At 37.5% G+C, this 21848-nt stretch overlaps 2 protein-coding genes across 2 annotated transcripts in view; one reads left to right on the top strand and one right to left on the bottom strand.

Annotated features, from left to right (window-relative positions):
* Positions 1-21848, top strand: part of Gtf2f2 (general transcription factor IIF subunit 2) — a 153497-nt gene that overhangs the window by 67630 nt on the left and 64019 nt on the right. The gene's annotated exons all lie outside the window — the stretch shown is intronic.
* Kctd4 (potassium channel tetramerization domain containing 4) lies at positions 3818-20221 on the bottom strand. The gene is made up of 2 exons (XM_015484310.2): positions 19936-20221; positions 3818-5714 (listed from the first exon to the last, which is right to left on the bottom strand). The coding sequence occupies exon 2, from the start codon at positions 5528-5530 to the stop codon at positions 4751-4753; it is 780 nt and encodes a 259-aa protein (XP_015339796.1). The 5' UTR covers positions 5531-5714; positions 19936-20221; the 3' UTR covers positions 3818-4750.

The raw sequence follows: 21848 nt of genomic DNA, 5'->3' as shown, positions 1-21848 counted from the left end.
TCTCTAGAAGTAGTTTTATTCTTTTATTTCACTAGTCATTCCTAACATTAAAGAATTGATATCTCTTTTTACTTTGATTTTGAAGCTTCCAACTGCTTTCCTTTTCCACTGCCTTGAACCTCCCTTAAAACAAACTACAATAAGGTACATGTTAAGTTTAAAATATAAAGTGAGTTAAAAGTAATTCTACTTGAAATTTTTTATTACAACCTTTAGTTAAATGGAAGGTCTTGGGTTGATTCAGAATGAAGATTAGGAACAGTTTTACTTAATGCATTGATAGCCTTTGGCTTCACTTAAGCATTTCAGTGTTAATTGTCTAAATCTGTACGTATTTTATATAAGCATGAGTTTGTTATTTTCTTCATATCCATCATTAATGAACTTTACAGTATACACAGTAATGCTTTGTTCTGTAATAGCAAGAGGTATAGTTAAGCCACCTTTTTCTTGCCTTCATTAAGTGCAATCTGCCTGATTCTCAGATAATCTAAATTTTCACTGGGACACAAAGAAAAGGAAATATATCTGGGAAACAGTGACATTTTAATGTATCCTACTTCCAGTTTTCAGAGTACCTGAATCTTATATACTGAATCTTAATGTGGTGTTTTTTGGCTGCATTATAACAATTAGACATGTGTATTATGGTTTCAGTTTTGGTTGTTTTATAAATCAGCCATGTATGATTTTTTCCTATTGTACAACATGGTGACTATAGTTAATAATAGTGTATACTTTTAAAAGATTCTCACTGATATATAAGTGAGATAATATATATGTTTCTTAGCATGATTAGTCCATATTACGTCTCTGCTTCACTACCAAGACAATTAATTATGATTCAAATGCTGTAATTTTAACTATGACTAACACCATTGCATTTTAAGGTATTTAATCATAATTTATTAGATGGATGTATCTTTAAGATTGCATGATCCCATGTATTGCTTCCATTGATTTTAAATTGCTTATAAAACAGCAGCTATATTTATTTTGTTGTAGATTTTTCTGAGGCTAAAAAATAATTCCCAAGAAACTCATATGTATTTTTAAACTAATAAAATGAAATCTGTTTGCTTATAGTAATTTAAAGAATATTTTTGTGTCTTATAGTACTTCATCACAGAAATAAGTATGCATTTGTTAAAAGTTCTCTGTTTAAGTAGAAAGCCTAATCAATGAAGTGTGCGTTTTTATGCCTATTTTTAATGGCTGTGAATGTGCCTTTGCACTAGACAATAATCAGTGTTATTATTGAAAGTCTGTGAAGGGTGAGCACTTTACATAAAATTCACAATTTAAATTAAACCTTTCAAAAGCCTTTTCAAATAATTACTATTATCCCTTGTTTGCTGTGCAGAGGTTGAAAATTTAAAAGTTAAGGACCTTGCTTATGATCCTGTAAACAAGTTAGTGGAAGTAGTGGAATTTGAACCCAAGTCTGGTTCCAGAATCTATGTGAGTTTCATTGTACCATATTTTCTCTCATAAGGTATTAGTTCGGTGGATTGTACAAGTCATAACAAGTTAACCTTCTTTTCAGCAAACCTGATATGTAAAAATCTAGATTCACAAATAGACAAATTTGAAATATTCTTTAGTCTTGTGAGATGGATGATTCACCTCATGTTCTTTAGATGACATGACATGACATTAAAAATATTATTTGCTTTTCCAAAGTGCAGTTTTCACTTAACATTTTAGGAATTCTTGCATCGTGAGATTCTGTATTTTGGGATTTTCTATTCAGACCTACTTCATGAATGCCTATTTTGTGCCATGTTTTAGGTGTTAGAAATATAATTGGCCTTAGAAACTAGGCAATACTTACTGCTGGCTCTGGAACTGCTATGAGTTTTAAATCTTGGTTCCATGATCTTGGGCATGTTAGTCTTTCTCTCTTCATTTATAAGAAAATATCAGTATCTTTCTTGGGTTGTTTGAGGATTAACTGAGATAATTGTGTTCATAGCACAGTATCTTGTACATAGTAAAACACTTAACAGACGTTACTTTTTATTAATTACATTTCAAATGCTTAAGTTAGTTAGCCATATACATTTTGAAAATATAGTAAAAGCCATCAGGAATGTTTGTATTTTGCATATTTTAAAGTTGGTGCTAAAATCATTGCATGGGCTAATTCCAAATACAAGAGAATATATGTTTAGCTCAGGGCAACTATAGTAACCTTTTTATTGCCTTTCTTTAACAAAAGACAGATAAAGATTCACTTTGTGATTTATTCTTTACAGTATTTACTTATAAGATTTGAGAAAAATTCTTCATTGATTGCAAACAAAATGTGATAAAAGCTTCATTCTGGATTATAGTCGGCATTTTGTATGATTTCTTGAGTTTTTTGAATAGAATATATTTCTAAATGATTTCAGAAAACACTAAAACCTAGGTGTTTTCTATTCATAGCGCAATATCACAGGCATTTGAATATGTAAGTCCAAATACAAGTAATTTTTAATTTCAGAAGGTGCATTTAGAACTGGAGATGCATCTCAGTGGCAGAGTGCTTTCGTGCATGCATGAGGCCCTGTGTTCGACTCCTAGTGCCACATACACATACAAATAACACAAATAATAATAATGTACATTTATGAAAAGTTACAAGGATAACCAGTCTAGTCAAATTTTCTTCTAAATTATTACATTGTTTTATAATACTGTGATTTATCAGAAGCTTGAGGAGAAATTAAATGCATCTAGATATGATTTGTTTGCTTGTTATATATAAAAATGAATCTGATTTCTTTAGTGGTTTCTCAAAATATTAACTTTGTTATGTAAAATTTAATTTATCTTTTTGTGAATTGATGCAAAATCTTACTTGTAATAACTTCTAAGGAGATGGTTCAACCATATCTCCTGTAAAATATATCAGTCAGGGCTGTTTTTATTATCAGTAATGAAATCTTGTTAGAGCAAATCTGACTTTGACATTAAATTACTACCATTTTTTGTGTATTGAAGTAAAATGCCAAAGAAAAATAAATCCATACACTGGAGCAGTATATAAACATTTCAATTATAGTGACTTAGATTTTACTATTTTTCCCTATTTTTTTTTTTTTTTAGTTCCTTTAGGTCCTGATTAAACCATTTAAAGTAAGTAGGAAAATTTGCTATTTTAACAAAAACATTTTCCTCTCAGTATACATAAAGGAAAAACTGTGTAATTGATGTGGAGTTTACTGTTGTTTTTAGTGTGAATTTTTCAAAAGACTTTTTGGGATAATAGGTTTAAAAAGATTTCTTTTACACAGCCAACTTTTATATTACCCTAAATATTGTAACTGAAAATCACTTATAGTTCTGTGAATAAGTATTAGCTTTATTCATTCTAACTTTTTATGAGTAGTCAAAATTTTGGTATGTATACTAATTTAACAGTATCACCCCAGTCAACATTTTCAGAAATCTTTTGTTGAGGTTCATTAAATCTAAGATTTAGTTATCAATTTTAATATTTTATTTTTAAAGGAGCAAATTTAAGATATAATATGTTCTTAGAAACCAAAGAATGAGTGCATAGAAATGATTTAGCTGTTCTTTGTGTGGGGGAAAGGGGGATGCACTCACATTTAAAGAGTTCAGATTGTAGATTATCTAATTAAAGCAACCACATGTAAAACAGTTTTTAAAAATTAGCATGGGTAAATCAACACAACTCTCATGTCTAAGATTTAGCATCAACATAGTTATTGAAAAGAATCAATAAAGTTCTTCCATGACAATAATGTTTAGTGATGTTCATTTAATATTTTTGAGCTTGAAAAATGAACACATATTTAGATGATTGTGAAAATGGTCTTCTTTATTATTCTAATACCATGCACTCCATTGAGAATATTATTCATGCTGTATTGGAGCTCAGTGTGCAAAGAAATGAATTTGCTGATTTTTGTTACTCATAAGACCAGCCAGGGTTACTATAGCCTTCTGGTCGATTACATCAGTGCATAAATAATAATGTGTGAAATCATCAAGTGTACTACTTGTTTTTAAAGTGACACATGTAACTTTTTTATCATTATAATACAAGCAAAGAAGCTAGCAGTGCTTTTAATTATTTTTTATTGTCATCAAGCAATTTTCTAGGAATTCTCAGCAAATTATCAATTAAGCTATAATTCCAGCGTGAGATACAGAAATTGTGAATAAGCTTTTGGTGCCTGCTGTTAAAAATCAAATCAATAGCTTTAACAGCTTTATACAATCTCATTTTGTTTCACTATAGCTCTGCTCCAGGTAGATATGCACATCTGTTTTGCTTTCAGTGGTAATTTACCAGTTCAGTTTCTTTGTAAATTTCTGCTATAAGTAGAAAGGATTTTAAACCTTAAAAGCCCCTTAAAATATTTTATTACCATTTATTTGAAATGCACTACAGATAATGTACATGCTTGTTTTTTGTGCAAGTACCCAAGACATTCTGATTAAAAGACAGCTTAAGGAAAAATAAACAAATAGCAAAAAGCATTCAGTCTTTATTTATAGAATATAGAAGATTACTGTTTTCATTTTAGGTGGAAGAGTCCAATCTGCAGGAACACCCCAGAGAAGAACATCTTTAGCGATACAATTTACATACCATTAGCTCACAGTACTTGATTAGCAGCAGGGCTCTGTAGTACAGAGCTAGCTGGGCACGCTATTTGGGATGCCTTTGATGCTGTGGTTTTCCGAAGCTTGCTGGCTGCATGCTTGTTGTCTTTGTTCATAAGACAGGTAATTACTTGATAAAATGAAGTGCATCGCTGTGAACAATTGACCCTTTGGAACAATCCAGGCTGGTCAGCAGTCTAAAACCACACTTTAACGCCATCATTATAGCCTCAAACTTCAGAGTTTCCAAGGTACAGACAAAGGTGTTGTCTTCCTTTAGTACCAGTCGAGTGCCATTTTCAGACTTTATGAAGTATTTAAATTGAATGATATTTGACGATATTGAAAACTCCTCTGGAAATCCATCCAGCCTGCTTTTAGACACCAGAACAATTCGAGATTTAATTTTTGATATGAAATCAGGAGCATTACAGAAGATCCTCAGTCCTTGTGAACGATCATGGTTATCTGTTATTTCCAAGAAAGTGGTTTCTCTGGGTGTTAGCTGCTCTTTTTCCCACCTGGATTTCACTTCCTCTGCCAGTCCCTTGAGCTGAAAGAATTCTGCTTCTTGTGCGAGAAGTTGATTTTCTCGAAACCCTTCTGGCAACAGAAGTTCTCCATTTCGTAGGAAGTTTAGGACATGCCTGAAGAGGAGTCCATCCCTGTCTATGAAATAATGGCCATCAGCATCAAATGGACAAAGGATTTTCCCATTTACTATACCTTCAAGGAAAGTGTCTGGGTACTTGGTCAGTGTCTGTTTTTGAGTAATGTATAAATATCCACCAACGTTGAGAGTCATCAGTGTAGATTTGCAGTTCTTTCCTTGGTCAGTGTCTTCCAGGCTGTTGTGTTTCCCTTCATATTCTTTTTCTTTTTCTCTTCTGATTATTTTACGCTCCATTTCTGAAGATGCTATTTTAGCTTGTTCTTCTTGGCTTGAGGCTTTTAAAACAGAAACACTACCACACAAACACGCCTTTATTCAGTCCCAGCCTGGCGATGGAATGGAAATGCTGGCAGCATCGCCTGTGCTGTCAGCTTGGTTTTGCAGTAGGTGGCGTGTCGGCTATGTATGCAGGAGCTTTCTGGAGTAAGATGGAAAAGAGAATTTGCATTTAACCGTATCAGGGCAGGGAATTGTTGTGAAGGGTTTTTATGTATATTCTTTGAAATACTAAGAATTACTCAGAATAAATTGATTTTCCTCTTACCAGTTTAACAGTTACATGTTTTTAATTCTACAAAAATGTGAATTTCTATCATTTTCAAAATGTTTAAATTATTTCTCAGCCAGTCAGGCTTAATATTGAATAATGCTGTCATTTTTTTTTTTTTGATAAATAGCAAATGTTCCTTAATGTCATTTTAAAAGTAAATCATAAGTAGGAAACTAAGCTGAAAGGGCCTAGGTGTATAGAATTTTCTCTTCTATAAAAAGTCACATATTTCACAGTAGTGTAGTCATCATTTTTGAGACCCAAGTAAGAATATTTAAACCTATTGTTTGTGGCATCATACTTGAATTTGTTTGGATTTGCATGTGATTCTGATTTGGGGTTCTTGGTTAAGTAGGAATAAATTTTCATAACATATTTTAACAAAATAATTTATTATTATTATTTTTTTAACCTTAAAGGAAAAATAAAATAGGCATTGTAGTACTCTTTCACGTTTTTTTTTTTTTTTGGTTATGATTTCCTGTGAAATATATATGAGTTTGTTTCACCCTAAACCTGCTTCAGTGCTGAACAAAGACTACTGTAGAAAATAAGGCACTGTGTGTATGCGGTATGTGTGCATGTGTGCTGGGGAAATAGGAGAAAGATGAAGATTCAGAATATCTACTACAGAGTAATGTCACAGGCAAGTTTGTTTGTTATTTGTTGGCTTATTTCACAAAGGGTCAAAGAACTGTGTGACTGTGATGCCCCCGCTTCCTCTATAACTTGCCTTCCAAAGCATTTTATGTTATGAAGCTTTAACTTCTAAAATTTAAAGGCACAGTGGTGAGAAATGTGAACCCTTGACCTACCTGTCTACTAAATTATTCTGAAGAATTACATTGTTTTTAGAGTTAGACTTTAAATTTAAATTAAATTGATTTATGTTTCTATTGCACTAAAGGTATTTTAAAATTATTCAGCTGTATGTTGTTAGAAGTATTAGATTCCTTTAAAAATGTCCACCTTTTATTTTCTCTCAACAGTGTTAGATTTCCTTCAGATATAAAAGATAATATTCTTAACTGTGTGTATCATTGAGATTATCAAAAGCCCATTGAATTTGGACTTGAAAACTGAGGCATATTTTCAGAGCTGAATTTTTGCTTAGAAATGATGAGATTCAACTGTCTCATTTTACAAAAGTTAAAATTGCATTCCAGACAATTTTAGTGTTTTATCTTGGACTTTACAACTTGTTAATGGCAAAGCCAATACTTAGTCTAATGTTTCCTCTCAGTCTTAACAGCATTTTAATGAGTTTGCTCTTGTATTCTGACAGTCTCATGTCTGCATTGATTTTGCTGTTTCAGAATCAGATATTTTGTATACATAAAACTTTTAAAGAAATACTTAATAGATTTGGAGGAGGGACACAGATTGGAAATGTGGCATGGATTCTTATGTTACCATTACAGATGGTCACTACATACAAGTAGCATAATATAATAGTAGAATTAACAAAAATATAACACTTTCATTTATGAATTTTATGGGACACTAGGATCAATACAGCATGACTGTAGTATAGTGATGGAGACGGTGCTAGAATTTTCTCATATGTTAAATAAAATAATGTGTTTATATGCTATGTAATGCTGCATTGCTTCTTTATACCCTGTTTGACCTGTCTACAGACAGGTATGAGACTCTGGGGAAGTCTTGACACTCTTTCTGCTAGAGGATGGGCTTCCATGGGAGCAAGGAGGTAGGAGGTGAGGCAGGACTGCTGGGCATGGGACTGTGATCCTCTTCAGTCATCATTCCTTACACTTGGGAACTCACTTCTGGTTTCTGCTGCCAAATTTTCAGTCACTAATGCACTTCTCCAGGCTTGCCTTGATAGATGCTGATCCACCCCATCATGTGCCTGTTACCCTTGATCACTTTTCCTCACTCCTCACTTCAATCTGGTCTACTTGACTTTTGCAGACCTGCTTGCCACCTGTGGCTTGGCAGCAGTAGTGTTAACTGAAGCCTGATCTTAGTGCCTCACTAGAAGCTGCTGTGAATCATGATACTTTTCTGTAGTCTTTGCCCCATTAGGCCCCAGCTTATCCACATTACCTCCATTGTAGAGATTTATTGATCATTGCTGCTTGTTGTTGTACATGTGCTCCTTAAGAGAGGGCCAAGTTGGCCACTTGTAAGTCTGTCGTAAGTCTGTCCACTTGGTATGGGGAATAGTTATTGTAGGTAGTGTTGTGGAGGTTCACACACACATCCCTAAATCTAGAAAATGGTGTTTCTGTACCTACACCAAGGGAAACATTCTTTATTTATGTGACTATATTTCTCTCCTTGCTGCAGATACAAACTGTAATTAATCATTTTATCAGAAAGGCTTAACCACACTTCAAAGGTTAGCATGCCTAGGTGCATTTGATAACGAGATTTAAGGATTTCATCTGCCTTTGCAGGCGGAAAGATACAAAATTTTGAAAGATAGAACCTTAGTTCTTTATAAGAGTTAGATGCTTCTAATTTAGACAACTGTAATGGTACACAAAATGGCCCTTTAGCCACTTTGACAATTTAAAGAAACCCTTGGTATGATAAGCCTCTCCTGAAGTCAATTGGGCCAAATGCCTCACCAAATTCCAGCAAAACTCTCCACTATGAGATAACATCTCTTACTGTCTGCATTAGGCACAGTTTATTCCAGGATAATGAAAATAATTCCCATCTTTCCTGCCAACTTCTAATGGGGAAACAAGGTTCTTGCCATCATCATTATTGATACAGGACATCATCATAATAATGTACTTCCTCCATTTTTATTCCAGAAATATTCCTGTGCTATGGAAGGAAATAGAACCTTATCAGGAAGATGTGTCTTTTGGTTAGACAGTTCCCTTAGACTGAACAGATCACTCCTCTGCACTCAGCCACTGCTTTTTTTTTTTTTCTTCAAAGTTTATTTTTTTTATTGTGGGTTGTTCAAAACATTACAAATTTCTTGACATATCATATTCCACACTTTGATTCAAGTGGGTTATGAACTCCCACCTTCACCCCATACACAGATTGCAGAATCACATCAGTTACACATCCATTGATTTACATATTGCCATACTAGTGTCTGTTGTGCTCCGCTGCCTTTCCCATCCTCCACCATCCCACTTCCCCACCTCTCCCCTCCCCTCCCCTCCTCTCTCTCTACCCCCTCCACTGTATAACCCTGAGGGTCTCCTTCCATTACCATGCAATTTCCCTTCTCTCTCCCTTTCCCTCCCACCTCTCATCCCTGTTAAATGTTAATCTTCTTCTCCTGCTCTTCGTCCCTACTCTGTTCTTAGTTACTCTCCTTATATCAAAGAAGACATTTGGCATTTGTTTTTTAGGGATTGGCTAGCTTCACTTAGCATAATCTGCTCTAATGCCATCCATTTCCCTGTAAATTCTATGATTTTGTCATTTTTTAATGCAGAGTAATACTCCATTGTGTATAAATGCCACATTTTTTTTATCCATTCGTCTATTGAAGGGCATCTAGGTTGGTTCCACAGTCTTGCTATTGTGAACTGTGCTGCTATGAACATCGATGTAGCAGTGTCCCTGTAGCATGCTCTTTTTAGGTCTTTAGGGAATAGACCAAGAAGGGGAATAGCTGGGTCAAATGGTGGCTCCATTCCCAGCTTTCCAAGAAATCTCCATACTGCTTTCCAAATTGGCTGCACCAATTTGCAGTCCCACCAGCAATGTACAAGTGTACCCTTTTCCCCACATCCTCGCCAGCACTTGTTGTTGTTTGACTTCATAATGGCTGCCAATCTTACTGGAGTGAGATGGTATCTTAGGGTGGTTTTGATTTGCATTTCTCTGACAGCTAGAGATGGTGAGCATTTTTTCATGTACTTGTTGATTGACTGTATGTCCTCCTCTGAGAAGTGTCTGTTCAGGTCCTTGGCCCATTTGTTGATTGGGTTGTTTGTTCTCTTATTGTCTAATTTTTTGAGTTCTTTGTATACTCTGGATATTAGGGCTCTATCTGAAGTGTGAGGAGTAAAGATTTGTTCCCAGGGTGTAGGCTCCCTATTTACCTCTCTTATTGTTTCTTTTGCTGAGAAAAAACTTTTTAGTTTGAGTAAGTCCCATTTGTTGATTCTAGTTATTAACTTTTGTGCTATGGGTGTCCTATTGAGGAATTTGGAGCCCGACCCCACAGTATGTAGATCGTAGCCAACTTTTTCTTCTATCAGACGGCGTGTCTCTGATTTGATATCAAGCTCCTTGATCCATTTTGAATTAACTTTTGTGCATGGCGAGAGAAAGGGATTCAGTTTCATTTTGTTGCATATGGATTTCCAGTTTTCCCAGCACCATTTGTTGAAGATGCTATCCTTCCTCCATTGCATGCTTTTAGCCCCTTTATCAAATATAAGATAGTTGTAGTTTTGTGGATTGGTTTCTGTGTCCTCTATTCTGTACCATTGGTCCACCCGCCTGTTTTGGTACCAGTACCATGCTGTTTTTGTTACTATTGCTCTGTAGTATAGTTTGAAGTCTGGTATCGCTATACCGCCTGATTCACACTTCCTGCTTAGCATTGTTTTTGCTATTCTGGGTCTTTTATTTTTCCATATGAATTTCATGATTGCTTTCTCTATTTCTACAAGAAATGCCGTTGGGATTTTGATTGGCATTGCATTAAACCTATAGAGAACTTTTGGTAATATCGCCATTTTGATGATGTTAGTTCTGCCTATCCATGAACAGGGTATATTTTTCCATCTTCTAAGATCTTCTTCTATTTCTCTCTTTAGGGTTCTGTAGTTTTCATTGTATAAGTCTTTCACCTCTTTTGTTAGGTTGATTCCCAAGTATTTTATTTTTTTTGAAGATATTGTGAATGGAGTGGTTGTCCTCATTTCCATTTCAGAGGATTTGTCGCTGATATACAGGAATGCCTTTGATTTATGCGTGTTGATTTTATATCCTGCCACTTTGCTGAATTCATTTATTAGCTCTAATAGTTTCTTTGTAGAGCCTTTTGGGTCTGCTAGGTATAGAATCATATCATCTGCAAATAGTGATAATTTAAGTTCTTCTTTTCCTATTTTGATGCCTTTAATTTCTTTCGTCTGTCTAATTGCTCTGGCCAGTGTTTCGAGAACTATGTTGAACAGAAGTGGAGAGAGAGGGCATCCCTGTCTTGTTCCAGATTTTAGAGGGAATGCCTTCAGTTTTTCTCCATTCAGAATGATGCTAGCCTGAGGCTTAGCATAGATTGCTTTTACAATATTGAGGTATGTTCCTGTTATCCCTAGTTTTTCTAGAGTTTTGAACATAAAGGGATGCTGTACTTTGTCGAATGCTTTTTCCGCATCTATCGAGATGATCATATGGTTCTTATTTTTAAGTCTATTGATGTGGTGAATAACATTTATTGATTTCCGTATATTGAACCAGCCTTGCATCCCAGGGATGAATCCTACTTGATCATGGTGTACAATTTTTTTGATATGTTTTTGTATCCGATTCGCCAGAATTTTATTGAGGATTTTTGCATCTAGGTTCATTAGAGATATTGGTCTGTAGTTTTCTTTCTTTGAAGTGTCTTTGTCTGGTTTAGGTATCAGGGTGATGTTGGCCTCGTAGAATGAATTTGGAAGTTCTCCCTCTTTTTCTATTTCCTGAAGTAGCTTGAAAAGTATTGGTATTAGTTCCTCTTTAAAGGTTTTGTAAAACTCTGCTGTATACCCATCCGGTCCTGGGCTTTTCTTAGTTGGTAGTCTTTTGATGGTTTCTTCTATTTCCTCAATTGATATTGGTCTGTTTAGGTTGTCTATATCCTCCTGACTCAATCTGGGCAGATCATATGACTTAAGAAATTTATCTATGCCTTCACTATCTTCTAATTTATTGGAGTATAAGGATTCAAAATAGTTTTTGATTATCTTCTGTATTTCTGAAGTGTCTGTTGTGATATTGCCTTTTTCATCCCGTATGCTAGTAATTTGAGTTCTCTCTCTTCTTCTCTTCGCTAGCATCGCTAAGGGTCTGTCGATTTTGTTTATTTTTTCAAAGAACCAACTTTTAGTTTTGTCAATTTTTTCAATTGTTTCTTTTGTTTCGATTTCATTAATTTCAGCTCTGATTTTAATTATTTCTTGCCTTCTACTTCTTTTGCTGTTGTTTTGCTCTTCTTTTTCAAGGATTTTGAGATGAAGTATGAGATCATTTATTTGTTGGTTTTTTCTTTTTTTAAGGAATGAACTCCAAGCAATGAATTTTCCTCTTAGAACTGCTTTCAATGTGTCCCATAGATTCCGATATGTTGTGTCTGTGTTTTCATTTATCTCTAAGAATTTTTTAATTTCCTCCTTGATGTCTTCTATAACCCATTGATCATTCAGTAACCTATTGTTCATTCTCCAAGTGATGTATGCTTTTTCCTTCCTTCTTTTATCGTTGATTTTCAGTTTCATTCCATTATGATCAGATAAGATGCATGGTATTATCTCTACTCCTTTATATTGTCTAAGAGTTGCCCTGTGACATAATATATGATCTATTTTTGAGAAGGATCCATGTGCTGCTGAGAAAAAAGTGTAACTGCTTGATGTTGGGTGGTATACTCTATATATGTCAATTAGGTCTAGGTTATTAATAGTGTTATTGAGTTCTATAGTTTCCTTATTCAACTTTTGTTTGGAAGATCTGTCCAGTGGCGAGAGAGGTGTGTTGAAGTCTCCCATGATTATGGTATGGTGGTCTATTAGACTCTTGAACTTGAGAAGAGTTTGTTTGACGAACATAGCTGCACCATTGTTTGGGGCATAAATATTTATGATTGTTATGTCTTGTTGGTGTATGGTTCCCTTAAGCAGTATGTAGTGTCCCTCTTTATCCCTTTTGATTAACTTTGGCTTGAAATCTATTTTATTTGATATGAGTATGGACACTCCTGCTTGTTTCCGAAGTCCATATGAGTGATATGATTTTTCCCAACCTTTCACCTTCAGCCTATGTATGTCTTTTCCTATCAAATGCGTCTCCTGTAGGCAGCATATTGTTGGGTCTTGTTTTGTGATCCATTCTACTAGCCTGTGTCTCTTAATTGGTGAGTTTAAGCCATTAACATTTAGGGTTATTATTGAGATATGGGTTGTTCTTCCAGCCATATTTGTTTATTTCTGTTACTAAACATGGTTTGTTTTCCTCTTTGATTATTTCCCCCCCCTTTACTGTCCTACCTCCCACTGTTGGTTTTCATTGTTATTTTCCATTTCCTCTTCCTGTAATGCTTTGGCGAGGATGTTTTGAAGAGATGGTTTTCTAGCTGCGAATTCTTTAAACTTTTGTTTATCGTGGAAGGTTTTAATTTCATCTTCCATCCTGAAGCTTAATTTCGCTGGATACACAATTCTTGGTTGGAACCCATTTTCTTTCAGTGTTTGAAATATGTTATTCCAGGATCTTCTAGCTTTCAGAGTCTGTGTTGAAAGATCAGCTGTTATCCTGATTGGCTTACCCCTAAATGTAATCTGCTTCCTTTCTCTTGTAGCTTTTAAAATTCTCTCCTTATTCTGTATGTTGGGCATCTTCATTATAATGTGTCTAGGTGTGGATCTCTTATGATTTTGCACATTCGGCGTCCTGTAGGCTTCTAGGATTTGGGATTCTGTCTCATTCTTCAAGTCTGGGAAGTTTTCTCGTATTATTTCATTGAATAGACTGCTCATTCCTTTGGTTTGGAGCTCTGTACCTTCCTGTATCCCAATGACTCTTAAGTTTGGTCTCTTAATGTTATCCCATATTTCTTGGATGTTCTGCTCATGGTTTCTTAACAGTCTTGCTGAGCTGTCTATGTTCTTTTCCAGTTGAAATACTTTGTCTTCATTGTCTGATGTTCTATCTTCTAAGTGTTCTACTCTGCTGGTAGTATTCTCCATTGAGTTTTTAAGTTGGTTTATTGCTTCCTGCATTTCTAGGATTTCTGTTTGTTTGTTTTTTATAACCTCTATCTCCCTGTATAGTTGATCCTTTGCTTCCTGGATTTGTTTGCGTAATTCATTGTCGAAGTGATCTTTCATTGTCTGATTTTGCTGTTTAATGTCTTCCTTGATACTCCAGATCATCTGAAGCATGTATATCCTGAATTCTTTATCTGACATTCCATCTGCTGCAGCTGTTACCTCTTCTAAAGTTGCGTTGACCTGCATTGCTTGTGGTCCTTTCTTTCCTTGTCTTTTCATACTGCTTGCGTATCTTTCCTGCAGGCGCGGGCGGCGGCTCTGCTCTCTCCTTATTCCAATTGGGGTGTCGTGGCTACCACGCCGGCAGGTCACTGGGCCTGTTCTGGGCGCTGGCGGCGGCTCTGTTCTGCCCCTACTCCAATTGGGGTGACGAGTGTACCACGCCGGCAGGCCACCGGGCCTGATCCGCCGGTCGGTTGCAGGTTTGCCTACCCTGCAGGCGCGGGCGGCGGCTCTACTCTGCCCCTACTCCAAATGGGGTGACGTGTCTGTCGTACCGGCAGGCCACTGGGCCTGTCCCGCTGGTCGGTCGCAGATCTGCCCACCTTTCGGGCACGGGTGGAGGCTCTGCTCTGCCCCTACTCCAATTGGGGTGTCGTGACTACCCCGCCTGCAGGACGCTGGGCCTGTTCCTGGCACGGGCGGCGACTCTGCTCTGCCCCTACTCCAATTAGGGTGGTGTGTGTACCACGCCGGCAGGCTCCTGGGCCTGATCCGCCGGTCTGTTGCAGGTCTGCCTACCTTGGAGGCGCGGGCGGCGGATCTGCCCTGCCCCTCCTACCACGCCTGCGGACCCCTGGGCCTGATCTGCAGGTTGGTCACAGGTCTGCTCACCCTGCGGGCACGGGTGGCGGTTCCGCTCCGCCCCCACTCCAATTGGGGTCACGTGACCACCACACCGGCAGGGCCTGATCCGGGCGTGGGAGAAGGATCTGCTCTGCCCCTACTCCAGTTGGGGTGACGTGTGTACCACACTGGCAGGCCACTGGGCCTGACCCGCCAGGCTGTCACAGGTCTGTTTACCTTGCAAGCGCGAACGGCGGCTCTGCCCTGCCCCTCCTACCACGCCCATGTACCACTGGGTCGCGGGTCTGCCCACCTTGCGGGTGCGGGTGGCGGCTCCGCTCCGCCCCCTCTCCAATTGGGGTCACGCGGTCACCACGCTGGCGAGCCGCTGGGCCTGCTCCGGGCGCTGGCGGCGGCCCGGCTCCTCCCCTCTGGCTCGACGACAAATTGAGGAGACTCGGGTGTCTGTGCCTCACCCCCCCTACCAGGAGACCAACTGTTTCTGTCGCCGCTGGTATTGATGAAGTTCTCTCCTCCGCCGCTTTCTGATGACATCAGATCTCTGCCATGTTGGTATCCTATGCGAATGGCAGCATTTCGTTCCCCTTGCCGGGCAACCAAAGCAACGGGTGAGTCCTGACCGGCCCTCAGCAGGACCCGGACCGAGAAGCAGTTTCCGCGGGCTCCTAGCCCCGGGCCAGGGAAGTTCCGGGAGCCGGAACTCGGCCGCTCCGTGCTCGGTGTAAGCTCCTATAAGTGTAGGCTCCAAGAAGCAGTCCCCGCGGGCTCAGTTCCGGGAGCCGGAATTCGGCCGCTTAGTGCTTGGTGTATGCTCTGATAGGAGCAGGGTCCAAGAAGCAGCCTCCGCAGGCTCCGCGGCCCTGGGCCAGGGCGGTTCCGGGACGGTTCTGGGAGCTGGAACTCGGCCGCCCCGCGCTCGGTGTTCGCTCCGATAAGATCAGGTTCTAAGAAGCCCCCAGGCACTGAACCCTAGCAATCTGTCTGCAAGCCGCAGGCAAATTGCAGCCTGAAATTACCTGTTCTATGGCTGAATGAGCTGCCGTCAGTCGAAAACAGGTATGGTGACGTCAGCTTTCCAACATGGTGGCTGCTGGCCTCCTCTGTGGTCTGACCGGTGTGGAGAACTGAGATGGACCGCTTCCTTCCCCCATCTCGAACCCAGAATTCAGCCCTGAGTACGGTGCTTGCACGGCTGGCAGAAACTGCAGCGCTGTATCCCTGCGTCGCTATCTCCTCGTTTCCCAGCGCGCGCTGCAGACTCTAGCCGCGGGGCGATTTGCTGAATAAGCAGTGTTACCCTCCGTGCGACAAACCTCTCGCGTTTGAGTCCCCGTAGCCGATCCTCGTGCGATGGAAATCCTTCCTCCAGGTTCCGGAGCACCCCACTATTGCTGGAAATTCCTAACAAGATATCCTTTAGCCGTCCTGACTTGTCATACTCCCACACAGTGAAGCAGCACACGGGGGCAATGCACTCCCCTCGCCGCCATCTTCCTTCTCCTCTCAGCCACTGCTTTTCAAGGAAAAGGCATGTCCTAGGAGCTGCCTTTGATAAGAACACCTCTACCAAATCTTTTTGGTTTTGTCACCTGCATCTTGTATGCCTGTCTTTTGAAAGGATTGGTTCCTCTTACATAGAAAGAATAAAACTACCTATAGCTAGAGAAGCAGTTATCAGTTTCTACTTAAATCTGGCATTATGTTTCTGTCTAGGACTTCCCCACATTTTTCCAGTTTGTTGACTTGTGCTTTGACCTTCCTATGAGTTTCTTTTTCTTTTTGAAATGTGGCTTGTTTCTTCATAGCCTCCTGTTAAAGGCATTAGATGTGAGAAACAAGGTGGTAATTTCTGTGAATATTTTGTTAGCCTCTTTGTGTGCTAAAAAATAAATGACACTGTATTATATATTAACAATTCAAGAATTGAGGATTTTTCAAAACTAATCTATTTCTATTTGTCAATACTTAGTTTCATTTTGTAATATAAAGTTCATCTGCATTAATATTTTCTGGGACTGGAATCACATTAAGACAAATACAATGTCAGCCACCTTATATAACTGACCACAGCATCTCAGGAACTATGCAAGAATGCTTGAACCTTCCTAGGACTCATTGGACACAACCTCTGACCAAAAGATCATGTGAATGTGTCATTCCAGTCAAGTGAGTACACATATAAGTGTTTTGCAGTGTTGAATCAAGTCTTCATAGAAGCCCAGGAAACTTAGCTACATTGGTGAATTTTTTAGCCTCATTTGAGGAAAGAAAACAGTACTGTGTATCAAAAAAGTGCAAATAAAAATGATAGACTAGCCAAGAAGTTCAGGTAAAATTCCATTCCACATTTCTTTGCTTTTAACTGCAGAAGTAATCTTGACAACAATTTATTAAATCATATTAATCCATATTTTGAGTATACCTTGGAAGATTAATCTTTCAGGAAAAGCCTATGTTTTATAATTTTCTAAGCAGAAGGCATATTTTATGCTTTTTTAAATGAAGCTTTTATTTTGAAGTGTAGCCATATACATTATTATTGACCTGAAAATTTTATTGTAACCAGATGAGCAAAAGCACTTCATTGAGCCATCAAATCAACTAACACTGAAATTATAACATTGTATAGAATTCATTTTTTTAGTACTATTTTCCAAAATGGAATTTTATTCTCTCTTTGGGAAGAAAATATTTTATTTACGTTAATATACCTATGACCTATAAATGAATGACATGATTTTTAAAACTCATGTAAAGGTAGAATTGTTATGAAATCTGTGAACAAAGAGGGTCTCTGCTCCCAAATGCTCTGCCCCTCCACTGTTCCTTTGTCTTTAGTGATGAGATGGTGCAGAAGAGAGAAGGGTCCTGAAGGGAGAGAATAGTAGATGGCAGCTCAAGGGAACATATGTGGAGTAGAGTAATTATAGATTAGAGATGGAGAAGTCTCATATTAACATTTTTCACTTTTAACATTTCTGAAATTGAGGTATGTCTTAAAATCATTGGCTTGTCAAAGTTTAATGCTAGTATTTTGTCTTTCTTAGTGGTACATTAAATAATGATGAACAGTGCAATTGATGGCATTTTTGAACAGCTCTTTGAGCTATTCCTTTCATTTTTCAAGAAAATAAAATTAACACAGAAGGGTGGAGGGGAGAGATAGGAGAGGAGACGAGAGAAAGAAGAGAGAAAAACAGGAAAAAATGTGGCTGCTGCATATTAAAATTATCTAGGGAGGTCATAAAAATGCCACTACTTACTTCTTTCCTCACAGTGCAGTTCTAACACAATCTTTGGGAGTGGGCCCAGTTATTTTTTAAAAGCTCCCATGTAATTCTGATGATTTACCAGAGTTTCAAAACAAAACAAAACATAACACCATATTAAGGAAATTGATGGACTCAGGAAAGAGCCCTTATCTCAGAGGAGTCCTTGATGGAGAAATAATTTCTACCATGTAGTTGTGAGGATTTCTTAGTATCAAAGTATATTGAAAATCCTAACTGAACTAGTCATGATATCATGACTAGTTGATGATATCATGACTGCTGTTACTAATTAAACAAGGTAAAGAGAACAAGAGTTATTCAAGGCATAATTAAAAATTTGACTCATATTCAGCTGATTTAAAAATGTGTGGTATTGAATCTTCTGGAAATATTTAACAAATATTGTGTCCTTCAGCTGTACTGTAGTCTTCCTAAGCACAGGGGTCTGTATTTTTCTTGTGTTCCTCATTACATCTATGATAGTATTTGACATTATTTGACCTAAGTATATACTTAAGTCTGTACTTCAGATAACACAATCTTTCCAGAAGACTTTTTCTATACATTTATCAGTCACTTTTGCTATTGTTTTAAGGTTTTCTCTTATTTTAAGTGTTGTCACTAAAGCTAGATAGCATCTTTTAATGAAGGTCTAACTAAAAGAAACTGCAGATTGAATATCCCTAATCTGAAAATGTGAAATCCAAAATTATTTGGGGGAAAGTTATAATTTGTGGACTTTAGGGCTAGGGGACTCAACTGGTAAAGCCTATGAAAATATTCCAGAATCCAGGAATATTAGAAATTGGAAGCAATTTTGGATAAGGAATACTCAACCAGTGTTATAGTACTATAACTTCCCTGCCCCTTTTCTTTTATTATTGCAACACAGCATTACTGTGTATGCTATAGAAACAGCACTTGTTTGTATAAATCTATTTATTTTTGCCAATGCCTGTTATTTTTGAAAGCAACTTTGGGAATAGAATAGAAAAATGCCTCTTTATACAACATCATGTCCACATTTGTATTTAAGAGGTTTTATTATTAATTTTAATTACATGTTGATAGAAAAAACAGAAGATTATAGTCTGAAGTGCTTTATGAATATTAAAATATACAAATATGGTGTTTATTTTATTTTATTTTTTAATATTTATTTTTTAGTTGTAGTTGGACACAATACCTTTATTTCACTAATTTATTTTTATGTGATGCTGAGGATCAAACCCAGGGTCTCACATGTGCGAGGCGAGCTCTTTACCACTGAGCCACAACCCAAGCCCAAATGTGGTGTTTAAAATGCTCATTTATTTACTAGTTTTTTTTTGTTGTTGTTGTTGTTTTAATCAAAAGTCATACAACTTTCATAAACTGATAGGACCATCCAGTCTCCTTCACACATTTTGTACCTTAGTTAACAACTTTCTGCTCTCACAACTAGTCTTATCATTCACAGACACTCTGGGTAACATTACAACTTAATCTTTTATACAGGAATCCCCTTTTTTGTATACAATCTCTTTTTCTCCCTGTTCATGTGAAGAAGTTGAGGGGCAGTATTATGGGTGAGGATTTTGAGTTGTTTTCCTGATACTGAGTCTAGTCCTCCAATTAAGGTTTTTAGTTTTGATTTTAACTTGAGAATTCTCACACATTTGCCATATTTGTAATTTAAACATAATTATAAGAAAACATGTATAAACAGATAACTTTAGGATATATATATATGATATTAGTTGTCTTTGAGGTAAATAATCACATGCTAACTAACCCTGTAAGTTAGTTTACTGAAATCTAAGCATAAACTTTATTTCTAAAATTCCTGAAGGCAAATAGAAATCAGAACATCAGTTCACAAATTTGAATCTTTTCACCTGTTTAAAATATAGGAATAAGAAGTTTGCCAAACTGGTTTGTTAAGATGCCAGGTGGCAGTACCCTGAGACCACAGGCAGAAAACTATTAGGAAAATGTTTTAAATGAGAAGAAAGGAGACTGCTAGGAATATTAAAAATGGTTTACCTTTTAAATGCACTTGTTCTGTGGAAATACTCTTCTGTCCTTTTCCAAAGAGTATAGACTCAGGAATGATGTAAATAAGAGAAGAGTCACTTTAATAAAAGTCTGAAGGATCTGTCCAAAGTCTTGGTTACTAGCCCATAGAACTGTTTTAGCTAGAGTTTGAAGTGCTCTTAAAGGCCTCCCCATTCACTGGATCCCGAGTGGTCTGTGGAAATGAATGCCTATAACTTCCTGATGCCTAAGGACTTCCTAACATGTCTGATCTCATTACTTACATGCCAATGCTAATAAGCACCCTTCCTGCTTGCTTAGTAGTTTAACTCAAACAAATTAAGGATGTCCTTTTAAAAATATCATGTTAAAAGTGCCACTTGGTTATTTCTCTTCAGTTCTTGAGCATAGAATGTATCTCAAATTAATATGTAGAGTAGGAAGGTCCAGTTTGGGGAAGTTAGAATATTTTCAAGTCTTGGGCAGCTTCTTAACTTTTTTTTTTTGGTTATTGATGGACACAATTCCTTTATTTTATTCTTTTTTTATGTGGTTCTGAGGATCGAACCCAGTGCCTCACACATGTTAGGTGAGGGCTCTACCACTGAGCACAACCTCAGCCCCAAGCTTCTTAACTTTTTATTGTTGTCCTTTCAAGAAACAGTTTTCTCTAATTTTTACCCAAGGAAATTTTACTTAAACCTAGGTCTTTTAGAAAATATTAGAACAAGCAAACTAAACATTGATAAAATAATAAAACATTCCCAATTAAAGGGGGGGCCAGGGTTTTTATTTATCATTCACAGGCACTAGAAGAGATGTCAGAAATTTCAGTAACTTCATTATATAGATGGTGAGACTCAGAGATGTGAAGTAACTTCTCCAAAGTAACACTGCTATTTAGTGACAGAATCCTAACTAGAAACTTACTAGTTCTTTTTATAGGATGTATTTGTGTACTTACCCTTTAAATTTTTCTCTCACGCTTTTCTCTGAAACTAGGTGGCAGGATATATATAAATAAAACACCATTGCCCGTTTATACTTATTAGCATTCTCTTGGCTGTAAGTAGCAGAAACCAATTAGCAAATCAATCTGGCCCAAAAAGCAGTTAGGGTGGGAGAAGAATTTTGAAAGGATCCTAGAATTTTTCCGTAATCCAAAGAAGAGTTAAATGATCAGCCATGCCTAGGAAAAGAAAGATAAAAACAGTATTTCCAAGGTCTTCGGTAGGATGAGCTTGTGTGGCTTCTCTTCAGATTGCTAGCAAGACCATGTCCTTCCAGTGGCTTGTGGTATGAGTCTCTTAGTTGAAAATTCCAAGTATGGCCATTGCTAGGGCTGTTCCCACCCGCTTCTGTGCTCTTCCTTCTCAGCCCCACCACTACCACTTTATCTAAATCCTGCCAGGTTTTTAAGGTCCAACACAAACTTAGCTTTCTCCATCAAAGCTCTTCTTGATCCCCAACTAGACAGAATGTCTTTATGCGTGTATTTAATCCCAGGGCCCTCTACATGTCTTGGTTTTATAACACTTGGAATCTCAACTTGTATTCTCCTTTGTACAGTAGAATCCTGTAGGTCATATGGAAGGACTAGAAGTTGGTCAGTTAAATTAACAGGTAAGAAATCATTTAAAAATTTTATCAAGCCAGATGCAGTGGTGCACACCTATAATCCCAGCTACTCAGAAGGCTGAGGCGAGGCAGGAGGATCACAAGCCTGAATCCAGCCTTGGCAACATAGCATTCTGTCTAAAATAAAATTTCAAAAAGACTGAGGATTTAGCTTAGTGATAGAGCATTTTTTCTGTATGTGTGAGGCCTTGGATTCATTCCCCGCTTACCCCCACCCCCCCACACACACATATACAAAAGATATCAGTATGTTTTTCTACCTGCTTCAAATAGTTTATCTTAAA

The sequence above is a fragment of the Marmota marmota genome, unplaced genomic scaffold, assembly GCF_001458135.2.
Source record: "Marmota marmota marmota unplaced genomic scaffold, marMar, whole genome shotgun sequence".
In the NCBI taxonomy this organism is placed as follows: Eukaryota; Metazoa; Chordata; class Mammalia; order Rodentia; family Sciuridae; genus Marmota; species Marmota marmota.
The sequence above is the reverse complement of the archived record's forward strand: the minus strand, read 5'-3'. Positions and strand labels throughout refer to the sequence as shown.

Bases quoted from the DNA above. Each gene is read 5' to 3' on its own strand.
- Kctd4 (XM_015484310.2), bottom strand. From the start codon at position 5,530: ATGGAGCGTAAAATAATCAGAAGAGAAAAAGAAAAAGAATATGAAGGG.